The sequence below is a fragment of the Metopolophium dirhodum genome, chromosome 2, assembly GCF_019925205.1.
Source record: "Metopolophium dirhodum isolate CAU chromosome 2, ASM1992520v1, whole genome shotgun sequence".
In the NCBI taxonomy this organism is placed as follows: Eukaryota; Metazoa; Arthropoda; class Insecta; order Hemiptera; family Aphididae; genus Metopolophium; species Metopolophium dirhodum.
The window spans coordinates 4,942,908-4,965,988 of record NC_083561.1 but is presented as its reverse complement, the minus strand read 5'-3'; the positions used below and the strand labels follow the sequence as shown (position 1 = coordinate 4,965,988).

The window sequence follows — 23,081 nt, the reverse complement described above, 5'->3', positions numbered from 1 at the left end:
GTTGTAAAGAGTTTCGTTATAAAGAGTTTTCACTGTACTTAATATCTATGGTCTCTGTGTTGATGCACTCTCGGGCTCCCGCGCAGTCGTGCCACTCATCAGCCCGCACTCCCTCTCGTGTCCGGGATAAGAACGTACCTCGTCGCGCAGGCGGAGGCCGGCTCCCCACCCTCAACCTTGTCATAGTCATAAACATAATATTATAGTTGTAGTGATAAGCCCGACCTGCGCAGTGAGCCTGTTCTGGTCCGCCGCCCGGGTACGTTCTTATTCCCTAGTCCCGACGTACTACGTAGTATACACTATACTGGCATACAGCAGACCGTAGACGGGTATACTAAGCAGCACTTGCAGCAGTCTGGTGAGTGCCGAGTTGCGACTACCGTAGTGCCGTCCAGTATAGTTCCAAGTTCCTACAATCACTAGCACTTTTTGTTTTATAATATCAATATTCGTGCTACGTATTAGTGCATACTTAATTACAGATTACGGAAACCAATCACTTAAAACGTTATTCTAAAAAGTTTTAAGTTACTTTATTCATATATTTGCTCTGTCCTTAACACTGCTATACTGTAGGAGCCATACTAGGAAAACAAGTGCCTAATATTATATGTGAAGACGTGAAGTACCAGTTGCTATTAATTTGTTTTCTGCACAAGCAAACCAGTGTACTACATAGTATATGGTGGTAATCTACTAGTTTTACATGTAAGTACCTACGTAATGTTTAAATTTACCTATATCACCGCTCACCTCACATCTACTTAACCTAACCTATTTATTATAGTTATCCAAATAATAGTCCCCTTTAACACCTTTTAATTCTATGTAATATATGTTATATAGGTAGGTACAGGGGCGGATTTACCCATAGGCCACCAAGGCACGTGCCTAGGGCGCAATTTTTTAGTTAATTTTTACTTTTTAGTTTTTCATAATTTCATAAATATATTTACCTGAATTTATATTAATTTTTTTTTGTATACAACTTGCATGAAACTGGAGAATGGCTCACGTAGTCACGTCGCAGTATTTTAATTTATAAGCTATAATAACCTTGCCGTTTGCCACCGCTAGAGGTTCGACATCGACACTCGACGAGGCAGTTAATGCATGGGAGGTGGTATACGGGTGTGCGGCGTAAACACATACAATACTGTGAATGGCGAATGCGCAAAACGCCAGCCAAGGCAGTCAAATCATAGATAATAATATAAGATTATAATATTATCTATGAGTCAAAATATTATGTACTGTCTCGGGCCGCCGGGTACATGGTATGTAGCCGCTTTACTATAGCTAGATGGGGGGGAGGGGTACAACTCGCACAGTGCTTGGCAAGTAAATTATTTGATATTATGACCCGCCTCACCCCGCACCCGGCACCGCAATGAGCGGGCGCGGCCACCAAACTAGTCTATTCTTAGAATACTGAAATTAATTCTGGAAATCAGATGTCTTGATAAAGTAATTAATAATAATAAACATTGCGACGACGCCCGTCTTCTGGATAGTGCATACTGCTCAGAAATCTGCTAATCCATTACGATTATAGAGACTAGAGTGCTCACCAGTCACCACTTTAATCAGTATTCAGTACCTTCCTGGCCCATGATATAAAAACAAGGTATGGTCGTAACTTTTTGATGGTCAGAATGTCAGATACTTCGGTAAGCACGTGACGTAGAGTAGTGTATAGAGTAGTAATAATTTAATGACAATATTATGATAAATACGGGTAAGCAAGTGACGTATTGCGTGGACTTGAACCAAATGTGGAATTTTGCGATCATACCATGTTGTTTATATCATGTTCCGGGCTACCTATAAGAAAACATCAATTACAATATTTAAGAATAAACATGGGAGCACGCCAATGTACGGGACGCTAGTGTTGTAGTGCCTAGGGGCGGAAAAATGGTAAGTCCGCCCCTGGGTAGGTACTTGTATTTTAGTACTTATTACTTATATTTAAATTTTAAATAAGTATTTCTACCTATTCAAAAATAACAAAATCGTACAAATCAGTATCACCTAACTATATTCCAGGGATATATATTTTTTAAATTTAAATTTAGTAGGTACCTACATAGAAAATTAATAAAAATAACATACAAAATATAAAATTGTGTACATAATTCATATAAATTATAATTGATAAATTAAATAATACCTATATTAATATTCAATTACAATTTAATTTGTGTGCCTTAATTTCCGCAAAATTATTTATTTATTTTTCATAATTTCAATTTACGTGATCTTTTGTTTAACATTTTCAATGCCAAGCTAAAAATCTAATGCCACTTATCATTCTTCACACATTGTACTTTGTTAATAATCCGTAATCAACTTAATTTTTAAAATAAACATTGAAATAGTTACAAGGAGTGTCAAAAATAGCATACCTACATGCTGCTTTTACTTCAGATATACATTATTAAAGCATTATTATACTAAAAACTCTACATACTTATGTTTAATAATATAGAACAGCGAGCGGCGTTTTAGGATACGCAGCAGCATCGAGATTTTTTTCTTTATATACTATTTTTATTACAAAATTATCGCATTTCTTCAATAAGTACATTATTTGTAATAATTGAAACAAATATTTCTTTAATATAAGACTTTTGGTACCTACTGGTTTAGTTGACGTCCGCTTGAAAGGCTTTATATTTATCGTATTTTCGATTTGCTAATCATCTTTTATACAATTTACACTGCAGTAGTGCAGTATATAAAAATAATAATAATAATAAAACATTAAATACAAAAGTATGAACGATTATATTTATGAATAATATTATAAAATAATAGTTAAAATTAAAAATAGACAAACTTATGTAGATGGCCAAAATTAGGATATATCTTTCAGTATTTCCTCAAACGGATCGCGTTTCGCGTCCGTTTAATTTACTTCGCCTCGTATACTCTGCCAAATATGAATCGAGGAAGTTTCTCTTAGTCTCTCTTCGTTTCTTGTTTGCCCATTTAGCACTTACACACATCCTCTCAACGCCCTGGGTATGAACTCCACTTATAGAATCGACAAAATTATATTTGTGGTTTACTTTCGAGTGAATATAATCTCCGATTTTTTGGATATTATTATAGGATTGCCAGGAATCTTATAAAATGGTCGATCCAACGCTCGTATACGATCACAAATTATTGGTAATAACTATAATAACGTATTTTCCGACCGATCGGGTACACATACAACGAAGCATTAATTTATTGTTCTCACGACATAATATGCCAATGCCACCAAAAACCCATTGCTTAACCCATTATTTTTAAATACTGCAGTATAAATTGTATAAAAGATGATTAGCACATCGAAAATACGATGAATAAAAGGGCGTCAACTAAACATGAGTGGCAAGATAATACGTGGGCTGACGGGTGTCAACTAAACCAGTACCAGACTTTTTTATTATATTGTCATTTATAATATAAGTTATAGTCTTACCTACCCCAATAATGACACATTGGTATAGACAATAATGACAAAATAATACTATAGGTTGTTCATGCTAATGAGGCTCATTGAACATTAATGGTTTTGTACATTTTTAGAAAAATTGCTCTCCTATAAAAAGGTTGCCAACCCCTGATATAAAGTCTACCTGAGAATTCTCAGTCTTACACGAATTTAATGAATCATCATAAAATTTAATGTCTTCAACAGATTTATTTTGTTTTTAGTAAAATTGGTAAATATTATTTATAATATTATGTTTTTAATCTCGTTTTTACCTGTTTATTTTAGTATGTCTGATCAAGAGCCTAGGCAGACCAATTTCTGCGCCGAAAAACGTTTTTCATTATCATATGATGTATTAAATACCATGCGGAGGTAATAATTATAATTACACAAGCTTTAATAATAATACCTTTAAATTATAATACACATACTTGATTAGCTCCACATCAATAACTATTTTTAAACTAATTTTATATTGATTTTACAATCATGGTTTTTTTTGTGTACAAGGTGTCATTCAAAATGTATCATCGATGTAGTTAGGAAATCTGTGTCCACTAAACAAAAATATACCTTCTTAAGTTTCAAAGAAACTTTTAGAGAAATGTTGTATAATAAAGACAATAATACAACTAATGAATAATGATGATTTGACTGTTTAATAAAATTGGAAAAAGTTGTTAGGAACTTTCTATTAAAATGTCTAATGTTAGCTATGAAAAAAAACCTCTTAAGAATTTCAAACTGAAAAATAGTTTGAAAATTTGTACTTAAATGCATATAAAAAATAATCATGCCTATGTACATTTAATATTTTTGAATTTCTATTGATAAAACTTATAAGGAACCTTGCATTAAATTGCCAAGCTTTTTTATCAAGTGACAAACTTTTTATCGAGAATAATTTAATACAATTTGTAAAATTCAAAATATTTCCCAAGGCGCTATAACTAGCTCAAAAAGAGTCAAAATATTTCGAAATTGTCACCATATTATGTGGAAAATGCTAATATAAATATTTGGTAAAAATGTTAAGGGTCTACAGTTTTGAGTTATACCAAAAAATAAATTCCATTTTTTCAAAAATTAGTTTTTTGTAAAAATTACCACTTTTTGTTGTTTTTTTTTGACGATTTCTAAAACAACTTGGAATTTTCAATTTCGACCTGAGATGCTGATCTTGAAATTTAGAGCATTTTTAATACCCAAAATAATGATGATAGATAGAAAAAAAAACACTCATCTTTGTAAATACGATACATTCTTTCGCTTCTCTAAGAATCTAAAACTAATGATAATATAATGTCATAGATAATAATATTAAACTTGAAAATACATATATTAATTTCAATTTTATAACTAATGAAATTAAACATGTAGGTACAGCTAAGTATGTTATATGCTTATACACAGTAGTGTATTGGGAGGGGGTATACCGAGTTTTGCCGTTTATTCACTTTTCTTTTTTTAGTGTATAGTCTATTTTTAGGTACCTTTCTCATTAATTTTACTATGATACAAAGTGACTTAACAGCTTTTGAGTATGCAAAGATATGTTCAGCATCAATATTTTAATTCATGATTGGTATATCAATACTCATTAGTTATAAATGATATTATTATGTACCTATCTATTTATTAAATTATATTTTATTCATTAACATATTATAATTACTTTCAGAAATAATGAATTTTGTGATGTGCTGTTTGTAGTTGGAGGAAAAAAAATAGCAGCTCACAAAGTTATACTGGCTTCTCATAGTAATTATTTTAATAAAATGTTTACTGGAAACTTCAAAGATACTCAATTGTTGGAGGTAAAAAATGTAGAGATCACTCCTAATTCACTTGAACTATTATTGGATTTTCTATATACATCACAATTAACAATAAATGATTCTAATGTGCAGGTAATTTGTGTATTAGTTATATTATGTTGGTTGTACAATTAATTAATTTAAAATATTTCCTATGCAATGTATAAATATACCTATAGGTAATTATTAACTACCTACCTAATGTGTTTTAGTGTTTTACAAAACAATTTTTAATTGTTTTAAATATCATGATTTCTATTTAGTTCATACACATAACAATGTACATATTTACGTTTATAATTTTAATATTAGGATTTATTAACGGCATCAGATTTTTTATTGCTCAATGATGTGAAAAAGGAATGTTTAAATTATATAGAACAAACAATTGATATTGATAACTTTATGACAGTAAAAAGCATTTATGATATAAATAAAATAAGAGATCTGCATGAATTATTTTTGTCATACATACTAAAAAATTATAAGTGAGTTTGTTTTAAATTTTATTTTATTAATGATTTTAATTTATTATGATTAATGATTATATTTTGTTACATTCATATTTCATTAGTCATTACCCTATTTTTATTGTTGTTAACAATAGTAAAATATATTTTTGTATCAATTTTATTTTACTTTTATAATAATATCAATTTGTGCAATGCATAACATACTATACCATTTAAAGATATTGTTACGTGCGGCCCTTTCAGGGAGCTAAAAGATGATGGCTCAAAATGAAGTTGTAGTCAATTGAACAGTAAAATTAAATAATTGTTTATTATAATAGTATAATTATACAATATTGTCGTCTCGTAGTTTATGGCTAAGTGTGTCGAGAAGGTAGTTCTGGTCTCGACGGCTATGGTACATCCATAGGCGTGTGCACAGACATTTGTAGCAGGGTAGGCTAAGTCAATAAAGATTAAGAAACCTGAACTCTGATGGAAGAAAAAATTAAAATATTACATACTTTAATTTACCTACTCATAATCATCCACTATTTAAGGCACAAATCATTCATATGATAAAAAAACAGATACATCTTTTTTTTTATTGAACAAAACATAATATTCACAATCTGTATTTACAAGTTATACAATAAGTAAATGTGATGGAAATTGATTTACAGGAGGGGGAAGTTGCCCATTGGCGACACCCCGTGGGAAGCGATTTAAGGAGAGAGTAGGTCCCTACACCAGTTCCTTTTCAGGCGCCTGGGTGGATTACCTGGAATTTGATTGGATGATAGTTGGGTGATTATAGGATTAGAGTGAGTACTGAATGTTTTGTGTGTTTTTTTGTAGGTGATTTTGGCAAGGTTGTTTAAGGTTGGAATGCAGATGTCTTTATGGAGTGATTCATTGGTAATATACCAAGGGGCACCAGATAGTAGACGTAGACAAATGGACTGAAATGCCTGAATTGTTCTAGTATTTGAGGGTTTGGCTGACCCCCAAAGTTGTATGCCATAGTACACCACATGGGTCTTAGAAGAGCCATGTATATTGTTCTTTTGGTTTTTAATGAGAGCTTTACGCTTGTTTTTTAAGTGTGGACCCCATGTAAGGCGTTTGTCAAGAATTAAACCCAAATAATTAGTTTGTGTGGAAGATGGAATTTGTGCATTGCCGATAAAGGTTACGGGACATTCTAGGGATCGAAGTGTGAAAGTAATTTGAGAGGATTTTGATGGGTTTACTTGGATTTTCCAGTCGTGAAACCAAGTGTTTAGCACAGTTAGGTGGTTTTGGATTTTCATGGGATCATTGTCAGTAGCAAGGATAGCAGTGTCATACGCGAACGTACCAAGTAGTGTGTTTTCGTTTAGAGTTAGGTCACTGGTGAAGACATTGAATAGGAAGGGAGCTATGTCACTGCCTTGGGGAACACCAGCAGTTGCTATTTGAGAGTTGGATAAGGCGCCGTTAATTTTTGTGACAAATGTTCGTTGGTTTAGATAAGATTTAATTAGTAGGTAGTACGGAGCAGGCAAGAAGGATTTTAATTTAAAGAGTAAGCCAGGGTGCCAAACTCGGTCAAAAGCCTGTGCGATATCTAGGAAAATACATATCTTTTAAAAATTAAATAAGAAATATTTTAATTGTCAACACAGTTTTAAATTTTAAATAAATACAATTTCGCAATCTGTAATGGTAATATGTTATCAATTTTATTTTTAAAGACATTTAATTTATTATTATTTATTATCATTGGGTATCAATGTTATTTATCCTACCTATTTAATGTTTTATGATTTAAAAAATCAAAAATTGTGATGTTTAGATCATGTATTACTATGTATACAAATTTCGGTAGGTCTCGCAGGGTGGGCCACAGTCCCCCCTGTGCGCATGCTTATGGGTACATCTGAATGTACCCTGTTTCTAGCCCTCCTATATACGATGTCGGCTCCTTTGATATGATCGGTGCGTGGACCTTGCAGGTGTCTTTTGGGCGTGGTTGTTTTCGTAGAAATGACACTGTCACTTCGTATGCTAATTTTGTTATGTTTGTTAATTTTAACTAATTTGCCAAAATATTGCCTTATATGGATGGGATTATATGCAGTCGAGTGCGTTATAGTGCAAGGTCTATGGACGTATCCATTAAAAGGTTATCTATAGTGATTCAGTTAATATATTATAATATTAATACTTGAAATCTATTTGCCCTTTACAGTATTATACCTATATTGCAATACTGGTTTTCACTTTTCAGTATAATTGAATGATTAATAGGTACATTGTTGACATTAGTTTCATAACCTATTTTATTCTAATATAATTTTGTTTTCTTACCATCTACTAATGAAGTAGTAGAACCTTATTATTAATCCATTTATTTTAAATTATAATATATTAAGTAAAATCTATTAAATTTATGTCACTGAATTTTCTTTGTTTGTACCTACCTAATTTTTACTCGTTTTTTAATTACATTATATTATTTAGTAACATTATTAAATCAAATACATTTTTATCATTTTCGTTTGAATTGATGATGGAACTTATTCAGAGTGATGACTTATGTGCAGAAGAAGAAGAGGTATGCAAATTTACTTTAAATTGTAAAAACAGAATAATTTAATGTTTAAATTTTTTTTTATTTTCCTGGACAAATAAGTATTTTATGTTTTTGTATAAAAAGAGATTAATATTATTTTATTTTTAAATACTATTTCTCAGGTTTATGAATCTACTATGATGTGGTTGAAACACGATCTAAAAAAACGTTTAAAATACATGCCACAGTTAATTAAGTCCATTCGGTTATGTCTAATGTCAGTTGATTATTTGGATAGTACTGTTCAAGAAGAGGATCTCATTCAATCTGATAATACATGTAAATTAATTCTATACTGTTTACACTTTTTATTTTTACTTAAAATATTGAGTTCCTCTGTAAAAGAATTAACAACCAAAAAATGTTTAAACCACATCGTTTAAATATTTCAAAAACCGTAGACGCAAGTAAATTTATAATAATAAAAATAAAAAAAAGTAGGTAAGTGGATGTCGCTCTGCTGTAGGTTACAAGTGGGTCACTATTATGGATGGTGTTAAATTTGAATTCAATGATATAATACCATTGTATAAGAAAAACAATTCTGAGCGAAAACGATCAGTCAGCCTATGATATTACCAAGTATATTTGATGATATTATTGTGAATAAAAAAATTTATATACTTTTCAATCCTTAGCTATATAAAAATGAACATTTTATAAATTTTTTACTACAAAATAATTATTAAAATTAAAATTTGATAAGTTTTGTCAAAATTTGAACTTTAAATGCTTATAAAATAAAAATTGTGCCTATGTATTTATAATATTTTTCAAGTGCAGTCTTGGGTAAAATACTTTTGAAAAGTATTTGTAATAAATACTCGAATACTTATGAAAAATAGTATTCCGAATATGTATTCGAATACTTGATTAATATAATATTCCGAATAAAGTATTTGGAATACTATTAAAGTATTCCGAATACTTTAAAATATTTTTGATAAACATATGAAACGATACCAATTATAATTTTAATATTGTATGATATTAATAGATATTATTGATTCCAAATTTCCAACTAATAAAATATAAATTTTGTATTTTAATTTTAAATCAAATGCAAAGAAATAACATGCAAATAAAACAATTTAATTTTCATACTATAAAAGTATTCAGAATACATCACAAGATACTTTTGGAAATAGTATTCTAAAAGTATTCGGAATACTACCCAAGACTGTTCAAGTGCTACTGTAACAATATATCAGGAGCCTTATATTAAATTTTCAAGCTTTTTTACCCAACAAATAAAATTTTATTGATATTTATAGAAAAAAAACTAAAAAAATTGAAAACTGACAATGTCCGTAAACAGCTCAAAAAGAGTCAAAATATTTTCAAAATTTTATGGTGATTAGAAAATGCTAATATAAACATTCAGTGAAATTTCCAAGTATCTACAGTCATTCGTTTTTTAATTACAATAAAACAAGAAAATTGTTACATGAGAAATCAAGTGAATATCAAATGTGAAAATATAAAATTCAGATGCTCATAAAAATTTAATTTGAATTTCTTGTAGACCTTTTTTTTGTCACACGTTTTTTTTAAATAATAAACTCTTTACAATTTTTTTCAAATCATAGTCAAAAATAATAACAATAATACACATTGCACATAGTCAATAGACAATAATCTACGAATTTTCAAAAATAATTATGAATAATACACGTTTTTTTCAAAAATAATAATCAATTTTTACTGACTTCAAAAAAGCGTTTGACTCAGTTGACCATGGACTTCTCATTGTCACACTTAACTCCCTCGGTATCAGCCATCTCATCTCCTGGCTCACATCCTACTTAACATCTCGTAGACAATTTGTTAAAATTTGTTACAAGTTTCTTGTAGACAATTTTTTTTTTTGATAAAGGTAGACAAACTTATGAGTAATCTTAAATTACATTTTCAAATCTTAGATTTAAAAAGAAAAATTTTTATGTATGGTATTTTGTCAAAATTTGAACTTTAAATGCTTATAAATAAAAACTGTGATTAAGGATTTTTAATTTTTTTCATCTGCCTTTGAAACAATAACCTAGGAGCCTTCTATTAAATTTTCAAGCTTTTATTTTTGTGTCTGTCATCACCTTTTAGGACAGTAAAAAACAGTAACTTTTCTGATAGGAAAGCGAATCTAGTTGGTACTTTGGGGGGTCAAAAGTAAACATTTTCCAGTAGTTTTCAAAAGCGACGTGAAAAACAAAAAAAAAAATTAAGGAAAAACAGGAATTTTTACGCAAAATCTGTTTTCGAGAAAATCGATTTTGGTTTTTGGTGTAACTCTAAAACAAATGACTGTAGATACTTGAAAATTTTACTGAATGTTTATATTAGCATTTTCTATACACCATAGAATTTTGAAAATATTTTGACTCTTTTTGAGCTGTTTACGGACATTGTCAGTTTTCAATTTTTTTAGTTTTTTTTTCTATAAATATCAATAAAATTGTATTTGTTGGGTAAAAAAGCGTAAAAATTTAATATAAGGCTACTGATAAATCGTTCTAATAGCAGTTGAAAAATATTAAAAATACATAGGCACAATTTTTTTTTATAAGCATTTAAAGTTCAAATTTTGACAACATTTATCAAATTTATAATTTATTAATTATTTTGTGATTAAAAATGTATAAAATGTTTAACTTTTATGGCTAAGGGCCGTTCTTACAATGTCCGGTAAAGTGTCGGTTACCTCTAACCAACTGATAACAGATTTTATTACCGGCAGAATTCGGCCGGTTAAGTGTCGATTAACTTTAACCGGACACTGTAAGAACGGGCCTAAGGATTGAAAATTTAAAACAAGGCTCCACGTAAATAGGTTATATATAAATTACTTTATTCACAATAATATCATCAAATATACTTGGTAATATCATAGGCTGACTGACCGTTTTCGCTCAGAATCGTTTTTCTTATACAATGATATTATATCATTGAATTCAAATTTAACACCATCCATTACAGTGACCCATTTGTAACCTACTGTATAGCAGAGCGACATCCACTTATCCACCTTTTTTTAGTTTTTTTTTCTATAAATATCAATAAATTTGTATCTGTTGAGTAAAAAGCTTGAATATTTAATAGAAGGCTCCTAGGTTATTGTTTCAAAGGCAGATGAAAAAAATTTAAATCCTTAGTCACAGTTTTTATTTATAAGCATTTAAAGTTCAAATTTTGACAAAATACGGAAAAATCACAAAATCAAAAAATCTATCTTGGTAAAAGAGTTAACATTTCATCAACCATTCTCTACGTAGAATACATAAAACATTCTCTCTCAAAACATATTCTACGACCCAACGTTCAGCGCCTGGCTCATACATAACTACCTCTACTAATAGGTTTTTTTTAATTTAATTAAAATTTTGTTTTATTTATAGGTATGCGTTGCTTATTTCATGCCTATAAAGTTCACCGTCAAATAAAGACAGTAGATAATGAATCAGTATTGGCTTATAGTATTACACATCGCAAATTCACCAAGGTAAAATACAAATTAAATGTACTGTTAAATATTTATTAATGTCTTAAAAGTTATTAATTAATTAAAAATCATTTTTTTTTAAAAGTACAATCGAGTCGAGATAACTCAAAGTTAAAGGGGGATAAAAATTCTTTTCAAGATATCTAACTTATTTATAGGGAAATAAAACACAATTCAAGTTATTAAGTTTTTTTAGCTATCAAGGTTCGAGTGATTGCGACTCAACTATATTAATGTGCTAAATATCTACTATATCTATTAATTTTAACAAGGCAGTGTATTTGTGGTTGTTTTGTAATTATGGCATAAAACCATTTAAATTTTTTTTTTTTTTGATAGTTGATATACATAAGTATGTTGTTTAGTTTTATTCCGTATTTATATTCAATTAAATAAAATAACTAAAATAAAGTAACAAAATTGAAAATAATAACGTTTTATATTGTTTTAATCTATTCCAATCATTAGGTAAGTATATAAGTATATAATTAATTGAAATTTTATTTATAGAAATCACAGTCATTTAATATTTTGGGAAACGAACATGATAAAGATAACATTAATTCATCACTTGAAAATTTTTTGTAAGTTATTAATATTAACTAAAATCTATTCTATACAAAACAACACATTCAATTTATGTCATTTTATGCCATTTGTGCCCCGCTGTATGTATTATGTGCATGTGGAATAAAATTGAATTGTTTATTACACTATATTGTTTAATGTTTGTATATCATAGTGTTGTTAATTAAATTTCCTAATTAGAAGTAGAATCCTAAAATATGAACATTTGTTTAATATTCTTACATAAAATAGGTTTTGGTCAAGTATTTTTTCTTAAGTCTTATGCATAACTATGAAGAAGGAGAAACAGTCTGTAAACAAACCTAACCTTTGAATTTGATGATCTGTCAAATCACTTTAATATTAAAACAATAAACATTAATTTGGATCAGCTGTATTATGTTTGTAAGACGGTGACCAGTGGCGTCGAAGTCCGTGTTTATGTATGGCAGCTGCAATACATATAAACATTTAGCTGGAGGATGGGTTCATAAGAGAATAAAATTATGAAAATTAATAGGAATAGGATCACAAATTATTAAGTAATATTGCCCATTGAGAGTAATAACAATATTAATATTGTATACATAATATTATAATATAATATAAAAGGTTGCATTTTGTTTATATTTTTGTATTTTATACTATCGTTGCAGCCGTTGCAGGTAATTAATTATTATTTTAATATTATTACATATGTATTGGTTGAAAAAAATGTGGGTAAGTGGATGTCGCTCTGCTGTACAGTAGGTTACAAGTGGGTCACTGTAATGGATGGTGTTAAATTTGAATTCAATGATATAATATCATTGTATAAGAAAAACGATTCTGAGCAAAAACGGTCAGTCAGCCTATGATATTACCAAGTATATTTGATGATATTATTGTGAATAAAGTAATTTATATATAACCTATTTACGTGGAGCCTAAGAGCCTTGTTTTCAATCCTTAGCTATAAACGTTGAACATTTTATAAATTTTTAACTACAAAATAATTATTAACTTATAAAATTGATAAATTTTGTCAAAATTTGAACTTTAAATGCTTATAAAAAAAAATTGTGCCGATGTATTTTTAATATTTTTCAACTGCTATTAGAACATATATTAGAATATACCAGGAGCCTTATATTAAATTTTCACGCTTTTTTACCCAACAAATACAATTTTATTGATATTTATAGGAAAAAAACTAAAAAAATTGAAAACTGACAATGTCCGTAAACAGCTCAAAAAGAGTCAAATTATTTTCAAAATTTTATCGTGTATAGAAAATGCTAATTCAAACATTCAGTGAAATTTTCAAGTATCTACAGTCCTACGTTTAATAATTACAACAAAATAAGACAATCGTTACATGAGATATCGAGTGAATATCTAATGTTGTAAAAATATGAATTTCAAACGCTCAAATCTTAGATTTAAAAAGAAAAATTTTTATGAATTCTCAACTCAAAATAATTTGCTAATTTTCGTGATTTTTCCGTATTTTATCAAGATTTGAACTTTAAATAAAAAAAACTTATAAATAAAAACTGTGACTAAGGATTTTTAATTTTTTTCATCTGCCTTTGAAACAATCACCTTAGCGCCTTCTATTAAATTTTCAAGCTTTTTTACCCAACAGATAACATTTTATTGATATTTATATAAAAAAAAATAAAAAAAATGGAAACTGAAAATGTCCGTAAACAGCTCAAAATAAGTCAAAATATTTGGAAAATGTTATGGTGTATAGAAAATGCTATAATAAACATTCAGTCAAAATTTCATGTACCCACGGTCATTTGTTTTAGAGTTGCACCAAAAACCAAAATCGATTTTCTCGAAAACAGATTTTGCGTAAAAATTCCCGTTTTCCCTTATTAGATTCTGAGCGAAGCGATGAATGTATTGATTTTACAATGTGTGTTTTTTTTTATTTTTGTGTCTGTCATCACTTTTTAGGACAGTAAAAGTGCTTGGATTTTCTTCAACAAAAACTTTTCTGATAGGAAAATGACTCTAGTTAGTACTTTGGGGGGTCAAAAGTAAAAATTTCCCTGTAATTTTCAAAGGCGACGTGAAAAACAAAAGAAAAATTAAGGAAAAACGGGAATTTTTACGCAAAATCTGTTAAAATCGATTTTGGTTTTTGGTGTAACTCTATAACAAATGACCGTAGGGACATGAAATTTTGACTGAATGTTTATAACTGCATTTCCTATACACCATAAAATTTTGAAAATATTTTGATTCTTTTTGAGCTGTTTACGGACATTATCAGTTTTTAATTTTTTTAGTTTTTTTTTCTATAAATATCAATAGAATTTTATCTGTTGAGTAAAAAAGCTTGAAAATTTAATAGAAGGCTCCTGATATATCGTTCTAATAGCAGTTGAAAAATATTAAAAATACATAGGCACAATTTTTTTTTATAAGCATTTAAAGTTCAAATTTTGACAAAATTTATCAATTTTATAATTTAATAATTATTTTGTAGTTTATAATTTATAAAATATTCAACGTTTATAGCTAAGGATTGAAAACAAGGCTCTTAGGCTCCACGTAAATAGGTTATATATAAATTACTTTATTCAAAATAATTTCATCAAATGTACTTGGTAATATCATAGGCTGACTGACCGTTTTCGTTCAGAATCATTTTTCTTATACAATGATATTATATCATTAAATTCAAATTTAACACCATCCATTACAGTGACCCACTTATAACCTACTGTACAGCAGAGCGACATCCACTTACCCACCTTTTTTTCTTTTGTTTTTCTCGTCGCGTTTGAAAACTACTGAGAAATTTTTACTTTTGACCCCCCAAAGTACCAACTAGATTTTTTTTCCTATCAGAAAAATTACTGTTGAATAAAATCTAAGCACTTTTACTGTCCTAAAAGGTGATGACAGACACAAATAAAAAAAAAAAAAAAACACATCATTGTAAAATCAATACATTCATCGCTTCGCTCAGAATCTAAAAGAAGGAAAATCTGATCAAAAATAAAACAAAAATGGATGGAAAATTGTTTGTGTTACTGTGAGGGGGTATCAAATTTTCTTAGTGGGTTTTGTGGGGTGGGCTGGGGTGGGTGGTTGTCGGAGATCCTTGCCATACATTTAATTTTGTACTTCGGCGCCACTGATGGTGACAACACATGTTAGGTAAATTTCATTTGTAGCACCTATTATACATTAATTTTAAATTAAATTGCTACACTTTTGTAAATAGTATAATTAAAGAGTTAAAACATTGTGGACATGTTTATTATTACTTTAATTATTACATAAAATATGACTTAAATTTAATAACACACCTAAGCCTTACCCTCAAAAAATATATCTTGGTATAAAATACTACCTAATTATATTATTATTTTCAACAAAATAATATGATTTAAAAGTTTAAATTTACATAAACAAATTTGAAAGTTTGAGAAAACTTGCAATGTCAATTTTATGAAATAAAAATAAAAAAGGTAACAATTTCAGAAACATATCGTAACATTTCAATACATTTGCCAAATAACTAGATCAATCAATGATACATTTTACAATAAAACTATATTATGTAATATGTTTTAATATTTTATCAAGACAAACAGTGGGTACCTGCGTAAATAAATAACTATAATATAGTATTATATTGTATTTTCTTAATAACAAAAACCTTTTTTTAGGCTTATAAAAGATTCACCAGAATTTATGTCATTGAAATTTGAACAATTAATGGAACTAATTAAAAGCGATGATTTATGTGCTGAAGAATTACAAGTAGGTATTTAAAGAAAAGGTGGACAAATGTAAAATGGGTACCTGTGTACTGTTGTGCTGTACATTAAAAGTCGTATGGGTCCCTGTGATGAATGTGTTAAATTTGAATTCTATTATATATCATTGTATACGGAAAATGATTCTTTTAAATGAAACTTCTGAGTCAATACCATCATACCATAGAATAATGTGAATAGGTAATAGCAAGGCGATCTAGAGGAGGCTGAATTCCCCCTCCCCCCAAATTCTACTGTGTTTATTTTGTTGTCTGGGTTCGGACCTAGAATTGTTCCAATAAGGTGGCTTATATTGAGTTCCTCTCTTTGTTTTTCGTACTGTCTGCATTCTTCAAAGATATGTTTGATTGTAAGCGTGATGCCACATGCTTGGAATATTAGTGGGTCGTCTTTTGCCATCAATTATCCGTGTGTCATTCTTCATCTTTTTTTTATTATATATATATTTTTTTTTATACATACAAATCAAACCTCTAATAATATCCAATATTTTTAAAATAATGTGACTCAATGTAATGACTCAAACATTTTTACTAATCACAATAAATATATAATGAATATTAAGTGTGAATAGTGTACTATTTTTATCTTGGTAATTTTTCAGGTTTATGAAGCTACTATTTCTTGGATAAAATATGATGTGAAAAATCGTTCTGAATTGCTTCCTAAGTTATTCCTATCAATACGTCTACCATTAATACAAGTAAAAGACTTAATCAATATTGTTGAACATGAAGAGCTAGTGTCTTCAAATTCAATATGTAAGTATTTTTGTTTGTAGTGTATTATACAAGTCATAAATCATTTGATGTTACAAATTACAATATTAATTTTTAAAAGACACCTGCATGCATTATGAACTTCAAAACAGAACTGATTTTTTTTTAAATTTATTTTCTATAAAAGTTATGGTTACAAAAACTTAAAAACTTCAAAATTTTGTTATTAAGTAAAATACCAAAAATAACATTTTTGATTTTTTTGTAAATGTCAGTTTTTTCATCTTTAATAATTTGGTGGAATCATAAATTACCTATACTTACCTACGTACTGTAGGTATATTTTATTGTTAACAAAGACATTTAATAAATAAAAACCCCTATGGGTGGAAATTTGCAAACTTGCGGACTGAAAAAGTGTATAACTTTGAAATAAAGTCTGACCGACAAATTCTATTTGAATTACTGATTGTTTTTAACTCATTGAAATACAAAAGTTTCCAAAAATATTTTTAAGGGGGCGGCAAAATATGTTCCCCCGGGGCGCAACATTTTCAAATACGGCCCTGGCAGAGCAACATCCACTTACCTGTTTTTTTTTATGACCGCCTTATAATTGGTATACTGAATACTGTTAGTATTTAATATTTTATAAATTGTATGTACATTAATATGCTGGTAACTATAGTAAATATTTTTATATTTTTATAAATATACCAATAAAGGTTTAAAATATATAACACCAAACTAAAAATCAAAAATTAATACTATATATAAAATTGTATTCTAATTTATATTTGTATTAATATTTGTATTCTCACCTCCACCCACTCCCACTGCTTGTATATAAAAGCCATTATGTATGAGAAATATACAAAATATATTGGTGGAATAACTCCACTTTTTTTAACCATTTCGATCACTGGATTTATCAAATTTAATAATTATAATGATAGTAATGATAATAATAGTTATTTTCTGCCAACATTATATGTGCACCAACATTGTTTAATTTTACTAAATTTATGTTTGTTCTTTATCATAAAAATGTACTGAATTGTAATATTTTATATTTGACTATTTAAATGATGATTGACTTAATGAATGTTATAATATATTCTATTTTAATACATTTAGTATTATATTGTAGGTATGGGCATTTTATTCGAAACATACAGAATACTTGCACTTCATAAAAATGAATTTATGAAAACATCAGAATGTGAATTTAATATTTTCAACTATAGAAATCATAATCTAAAACAAGTAATATTTTTTCATTTTTGTAATGTAATTATTAACTAAATTTGTAAAGAGCATAGTATATAACATTCTGTATTGCTTCGTCTTGTAATTGGAAAAAATGAGCCATTTTAAAATATGGCACTTGTTATTGTTGCTATACTAATCCTAGTAGTTAATATATTATATGGCATATAATCCACAAAAATATTAATTTTTTTAAATAGTTTGTTCAGTGAAAAACTCTAAATATACCTGGATTTCTCTAAAATGTTCATAGAGTAATTTTTGAGTCTATAAACTATCACAACCATGAACCACACACACGTAGCTTTATATATATGTACCGTCAAATGTATACATATACAAAAGATAGATTAATAGAAAGAATACACAACATTTTAACATTTAATGAACAAAATAAATGAATAATAATACAATGAACATGTTTAATACAATTTAAATATTTATTGGCTTAAATTATATAATATAATAATGATGAACTGCTAATAAACATTTTGAAATTTCTTCTAGGTCATGGTATTATATATGAAATCAGGTTATTCAAAAATTGAGTGGTTTGACAGTATTAACAATGCTTTTTATGAATGTTCATTAACTTGGCCCTCTGACTACACTACATCAAATTTAATATTAAAAGATGGTAGAATCTTTAGTATAAGTTACAGTGATGAGTAAGTAAATTTGTTACTAAATCTAAGTGACTGGAAATAGGAATATATTTTAATGAAATACCCACTACAATAGTTAACATATTTAATGATTAGAAATAGCCTTAAATTTATCTCCTTAAATATAAAATATCAATTGACAATGATTATTGAAAATCATATTACATTGTCGTAAAATAAGTTTAAATAATAGAGTATGATTAGGTTTTAAATAGCCCAATTACATTATATTATATGACTATGAAATATTATATAAATTAATCTATGTAATAAATATCTGATTTTAGTAATGTTAACTCCGTGAAATTATATGATGGCAATTATAATACATGGAAGTCTATAAGTACTCCTAATTTTGTTCATTGTTATTCAAGTATCATACAATTTTATGACCGAGTTTATGTAGTAAGTATATTATACAACAATTTTTAACATTTAAATCTTTTAAATTCAAATAATATAAAAATACTAGAACTAAAAAAATTAAAAATATTATTTATTAATTTAAACTAAACTTTGTTATTGTAAGCTGTGTGATGCATGCACTCACAGTATAAAATTTAGTTCAAGTAGTAATTGTCATACAATTTGTACAAATTTGTAAACAGTTTCAAAATTTTACTCCTCCCTCTCACTACTCGTAAAATCCTAAATCACTTTGCAGGTGCCAGCATCATGTGACGTACGTGAAGTTGACACCCTAATTTTGATATAATATTTGGCCACTCAACTTAAAAACCACATTTGGGTTGGACTAATTCATAGAAGTCAGAGTTTCTAAAACCTTTTATGTTTTTAATTATCATTTAAAATATAGCTAGGTAATTTATAATATAGAAATTTGATTCATAATACTAGGATTTAAAGGAATTAAAGCATTCAAAAAGTTATATGAGGTACATACATTTTGAAATTAAGGTTACAATAATTGTATAACAATCGTAGTTTTTGAACTAAATTTCAAACATGTGGGTGCCAGCGTCACTCAGCTGTTATTGTGTGTAATATTAGTTTCTGAGCGGAGTGATTATATTGATTGTTAGTTGGTCTGTTTTACGCAAATTTTACGCAAATCAATGTGGACAGTTGATTTGGGGGGGGGGCTAAATTTATAAAATCAATACAGACCCGCATAATTTTTTTATTAGGTGGATTTAAGAATGAATATATTTAAAAACTTAGGGGGTTTAAATAAAACTAGGAGAGGCTAAGCCCCCTCCCCCAAATTGTGCCTATGAGTAAGTGACTAGTAACTAATAGGTACTCATTACAACTTATTTGGAATAGTCAAGTATTAAAAAAAAATGTATGCTTTATCAAATACATTTAAAACGTAATACAAGATGCCACATAAGTTTTTATTTTAGCGATTTAAAAATATTAAAAATACATATTATGCACAATTTATTATAAGAGTTTAAAGTTAAATATTTTACCAATATTATTATTAGTTACAATATACATAAGTAGACTGTTTCTGTTCAGAATCGATTTTCAAATTCAATGATTGCCTTTAAATTTTAACATATTCCATTAACTTAGATTTATTTAAGTAATTTAAAAAATATTAAACCTATGTATTATAATACTGTCTCAACAATAAGATCTTAATAATATCTTAAAATTTTTCTTAGATGTCTACCAATGGTGTTGAGTATTATGATATTCAAAGTGAAAAATGGCAAGAAGTTAAGTTTAAAATAAGTGGAACTACTAATTTAAAACTTGCAATAGTTTCCGATTTAATTTATGGTGTAAGTTAAATAGTTTTTATACAGTACCTATTTTTGTGATGTTGGAATTAAAATACAGCGATTTTCACTTATTATCACTGTTTATAGTATTGTAATCAAAAATTAAATCTAAGTAGAATATTAAAATTTAAAATATAAAATCATAATAATATTATGTTTATAATATTAAATTTACTTTTTAGCTTAAGTCTAATTTATCACAATCCTCAGTCGTCAAGAAATTAAAAAAAAAAGTGTTGTCACCTTAGATCATATGATCGAAGGTTGTCACTTACTAAATGTAATGGTTTGTAAAATTGTAACAGTGCGACTTTGATAACAATGATAAATGCTGAATTGATGAACTTCAAAAAAAAAGTCCAAGTGACAGTTTTTATTTGCAATATTGTTCTTATAAAATATGTAACTGCCATCAATCTTTTTAATTTCTCGGGGGCTGTGGTAAACCAAACCTCAATATATGTATACATGACCAGCCCATTTTATCTTGAGCGTGGCCACGAAATTGGTGTCGTTAAAATGCGCCATAAGTTCTATATTTGATCTTATTTCGTATTCCCCTTCATCGTTTCTCACTGGTCCAAATATTCTTCGTAATATTTTCCTCTCGAAAATCATTAGTTTATTCTCATCCGACTTGGTGGATGCCCATGAGCTGCAGACATATAGAACAATCGGTCTGACGAGGGTCTCATATAATTTTATTTTTGTTCTTTTTAAAAGTTTTTTGGATTTAAATAGTTGAGCAAATGCAAAATATCATTTATTTTCAGCTATGATTCTATGACTATCATAGAATATCTAGAATTTCTCTTCATGACTATCTGCCTGCGAGTTTATATCTATCCCTAAATATTTAAAATTATAGACTTTTTGAAAAGCCATGTCTCTTATAGTTATTGTATTTTGTGGATGATCTCTTCTGTATGGCGTATGCAATCATAAATTTGGTTTTATTTTCATTGATGACAATTCCGATCTTATTTTCCGTAACCATTAGTTTTTCGGTTGTACTTTTGAGGTCGTCTTCTGATTCCGCTATTACAGCTATGTCGTCAGCGTATGTGGTCAGTATTATCTGTTTTTCTTGTCCTATATTTAATCCACATGGTTCACCCTCCAATACTTCTCTAACAACCGATTGCAATGCCAAGTTGAATAGAACCGGGGAAAGGCATCGCCTTGTTTCACTCCCGTAGTCACTACAAACTCCTCCGATATTATTGCGTTGAATTTGATTTTGCACCTTGAGTTTTGCATACATGCTTATATGCTTTGGTTATAATACCCGGGTAAATTATAAAAATAAATATTGTAGACGAAGCAACCAGCAGGTAGATAAAATGTGGACCAATTGCCGACCACCCGTTCCATCACTTCATATTGTTGCATTATAAAAAATATTTTTTAATTATTGAATAATATTTTTTTACTTTAAGGTTTGCACTGAGAAAGCTTTTTATTATGATCCAAAAACTGACTTTGGTCAATTAATTGGTTCTTTGGGAACTGGTATAAAAAATATATATTCAATTTGTTCATTTAATAACCAATTGTATGTAATTGGTGGCTGTAATCTGTATAATGATGGACATGGTATTATTTTACAAAAGCACAATCCACAAACTAATACATGGATTAGTGTTTACTGTTCATACAGAACCTCAAAAGCACCAGGTAATGCAACTTAAACTACCGGTATTAAATAAATAATGAACTAATTGTAACTTAACCTTTATGTGTCTAATTATACACATTTAAAGAGAAATTACCTAGTGGTGGATTCAGTACTTAATTTTGAGATGGGGGAAAGTACAAAAACAGTTTATAACATCAATAATACAGGCATCCACTACTGCAGACAATGCCCCCTTTGCCCTCCCCCCTGGATCCACCACTGAAATGTTCATGATGTATGTTACTAATAGATAGTAGGTTTTTAGTTTATCAATAACATTAGGTAGTTTTAATATAACTTTTATTTTCTAGGTGTTATTGTATTAAAAGGAGAGCTATATCTAATGGGTGGCGAAAATTGTAATTATACTCAAATTTACAAACCTGAATCGAATACATTTTTAACTAAAGATGCCATCTACCTCAATTCTTCAATACATTCTAATACACAAGCATTTGTAATTGATACAAAAAGTATAAATCCAAAGAATATTTTGAAATATTATTCCAGTAATGAAATTTAAAGTTTTACTTTTAAGTAGGACCTACTTAATATATTTATATTTTTAGTGATTAACATTTGTAATTGATATTAAAAGTACAAATCTAAAGAATATTTTGAAACATTATTCCAGTAAAGAAATGAATGGTTTTTTTTTTCATATAGAAAGGGAACATTTACATATTTTTATCTTTAATTGTAAAACAAAATAGTTGTATGTTAATAAAAATATTTTACTATCAAATATAAATATATCTTATTTAAAAAA

General features: G+C 28.3%; 1 protein-coding gene across 3 annotated transcripts; it reads left to right on the top strand.

The window, feature by feature from the left end:
- Positions 1–252: 252 nt before the first annotated feature.
- LOC132938709 (kelch-like protein 20) lies at positions 253–23,081 on the top strand. Of its 3 annotated transcripts, none has more exons than XM_061005707.1 (16): positions 256–711; positions 3,779–3,865; positions 5,207–5,403; positions 5,623–5,798; positions 8,268–8,361; positions 8,502–8,658; positions 11,772–11,875; positions 12,386–12,459; positions 16,117–16,210; positions 16,832–16,988; positions 18,097–18,212; positions 18,723–18,883; positions 19,168–19,285; positions 20,515–20,634; positions 22,074–22,311; positions 22,624–23,079. In XM_061005707.1, exons 3-16 carry the CDS (start codon positions 5,272–5,274, stop codon positions 22,833–22,835), a joined length of 1,953 nt encoding a protein of 650 aa, XP_060861690.1. In that variant the 5' UTR covers positions 256–711; positions 3,779–3,865; positions 5,207–5,271; the 3' UTR covers positions 22,836–23,079. The 3 variants fall into 3 exon arrangements, with proteins under 3 accessions (XP_060861689.1, XP_060861690.1, XP_060861688.1); XM_061005705.1 differs by having other exon boundaries at positions 5,175–5,403; XM_061005706.1 differs by lacking the exon at positions 20,515–20,634 and having other exon boundaries at positions 253–711; positions 5,175–5,403; positions 22,624–23,081.

Coding starts and splice junctions, on each gene's coding strand:
- LOC132938709 (XM_061005705.1), top strand. CDS start 3,780: ATGTCTGATCAAGAGCCTAGGCAGACCAATTTCTGCGCCGAAAAACGT. Junction 3,866..5,174: donor GTATTAAATACCATGCGGAG/GTAATAATTATA, acceptor AATTACTTTCAG/AAATAATGAATTTTGTGATG. Junction 12,460..16,116: donor TCATCACTTGAAAATTTTTT/GTAAGTTATTAA, acceptor ACCTTTTTTTAG/GCTTATAAAAGATTCACCAG.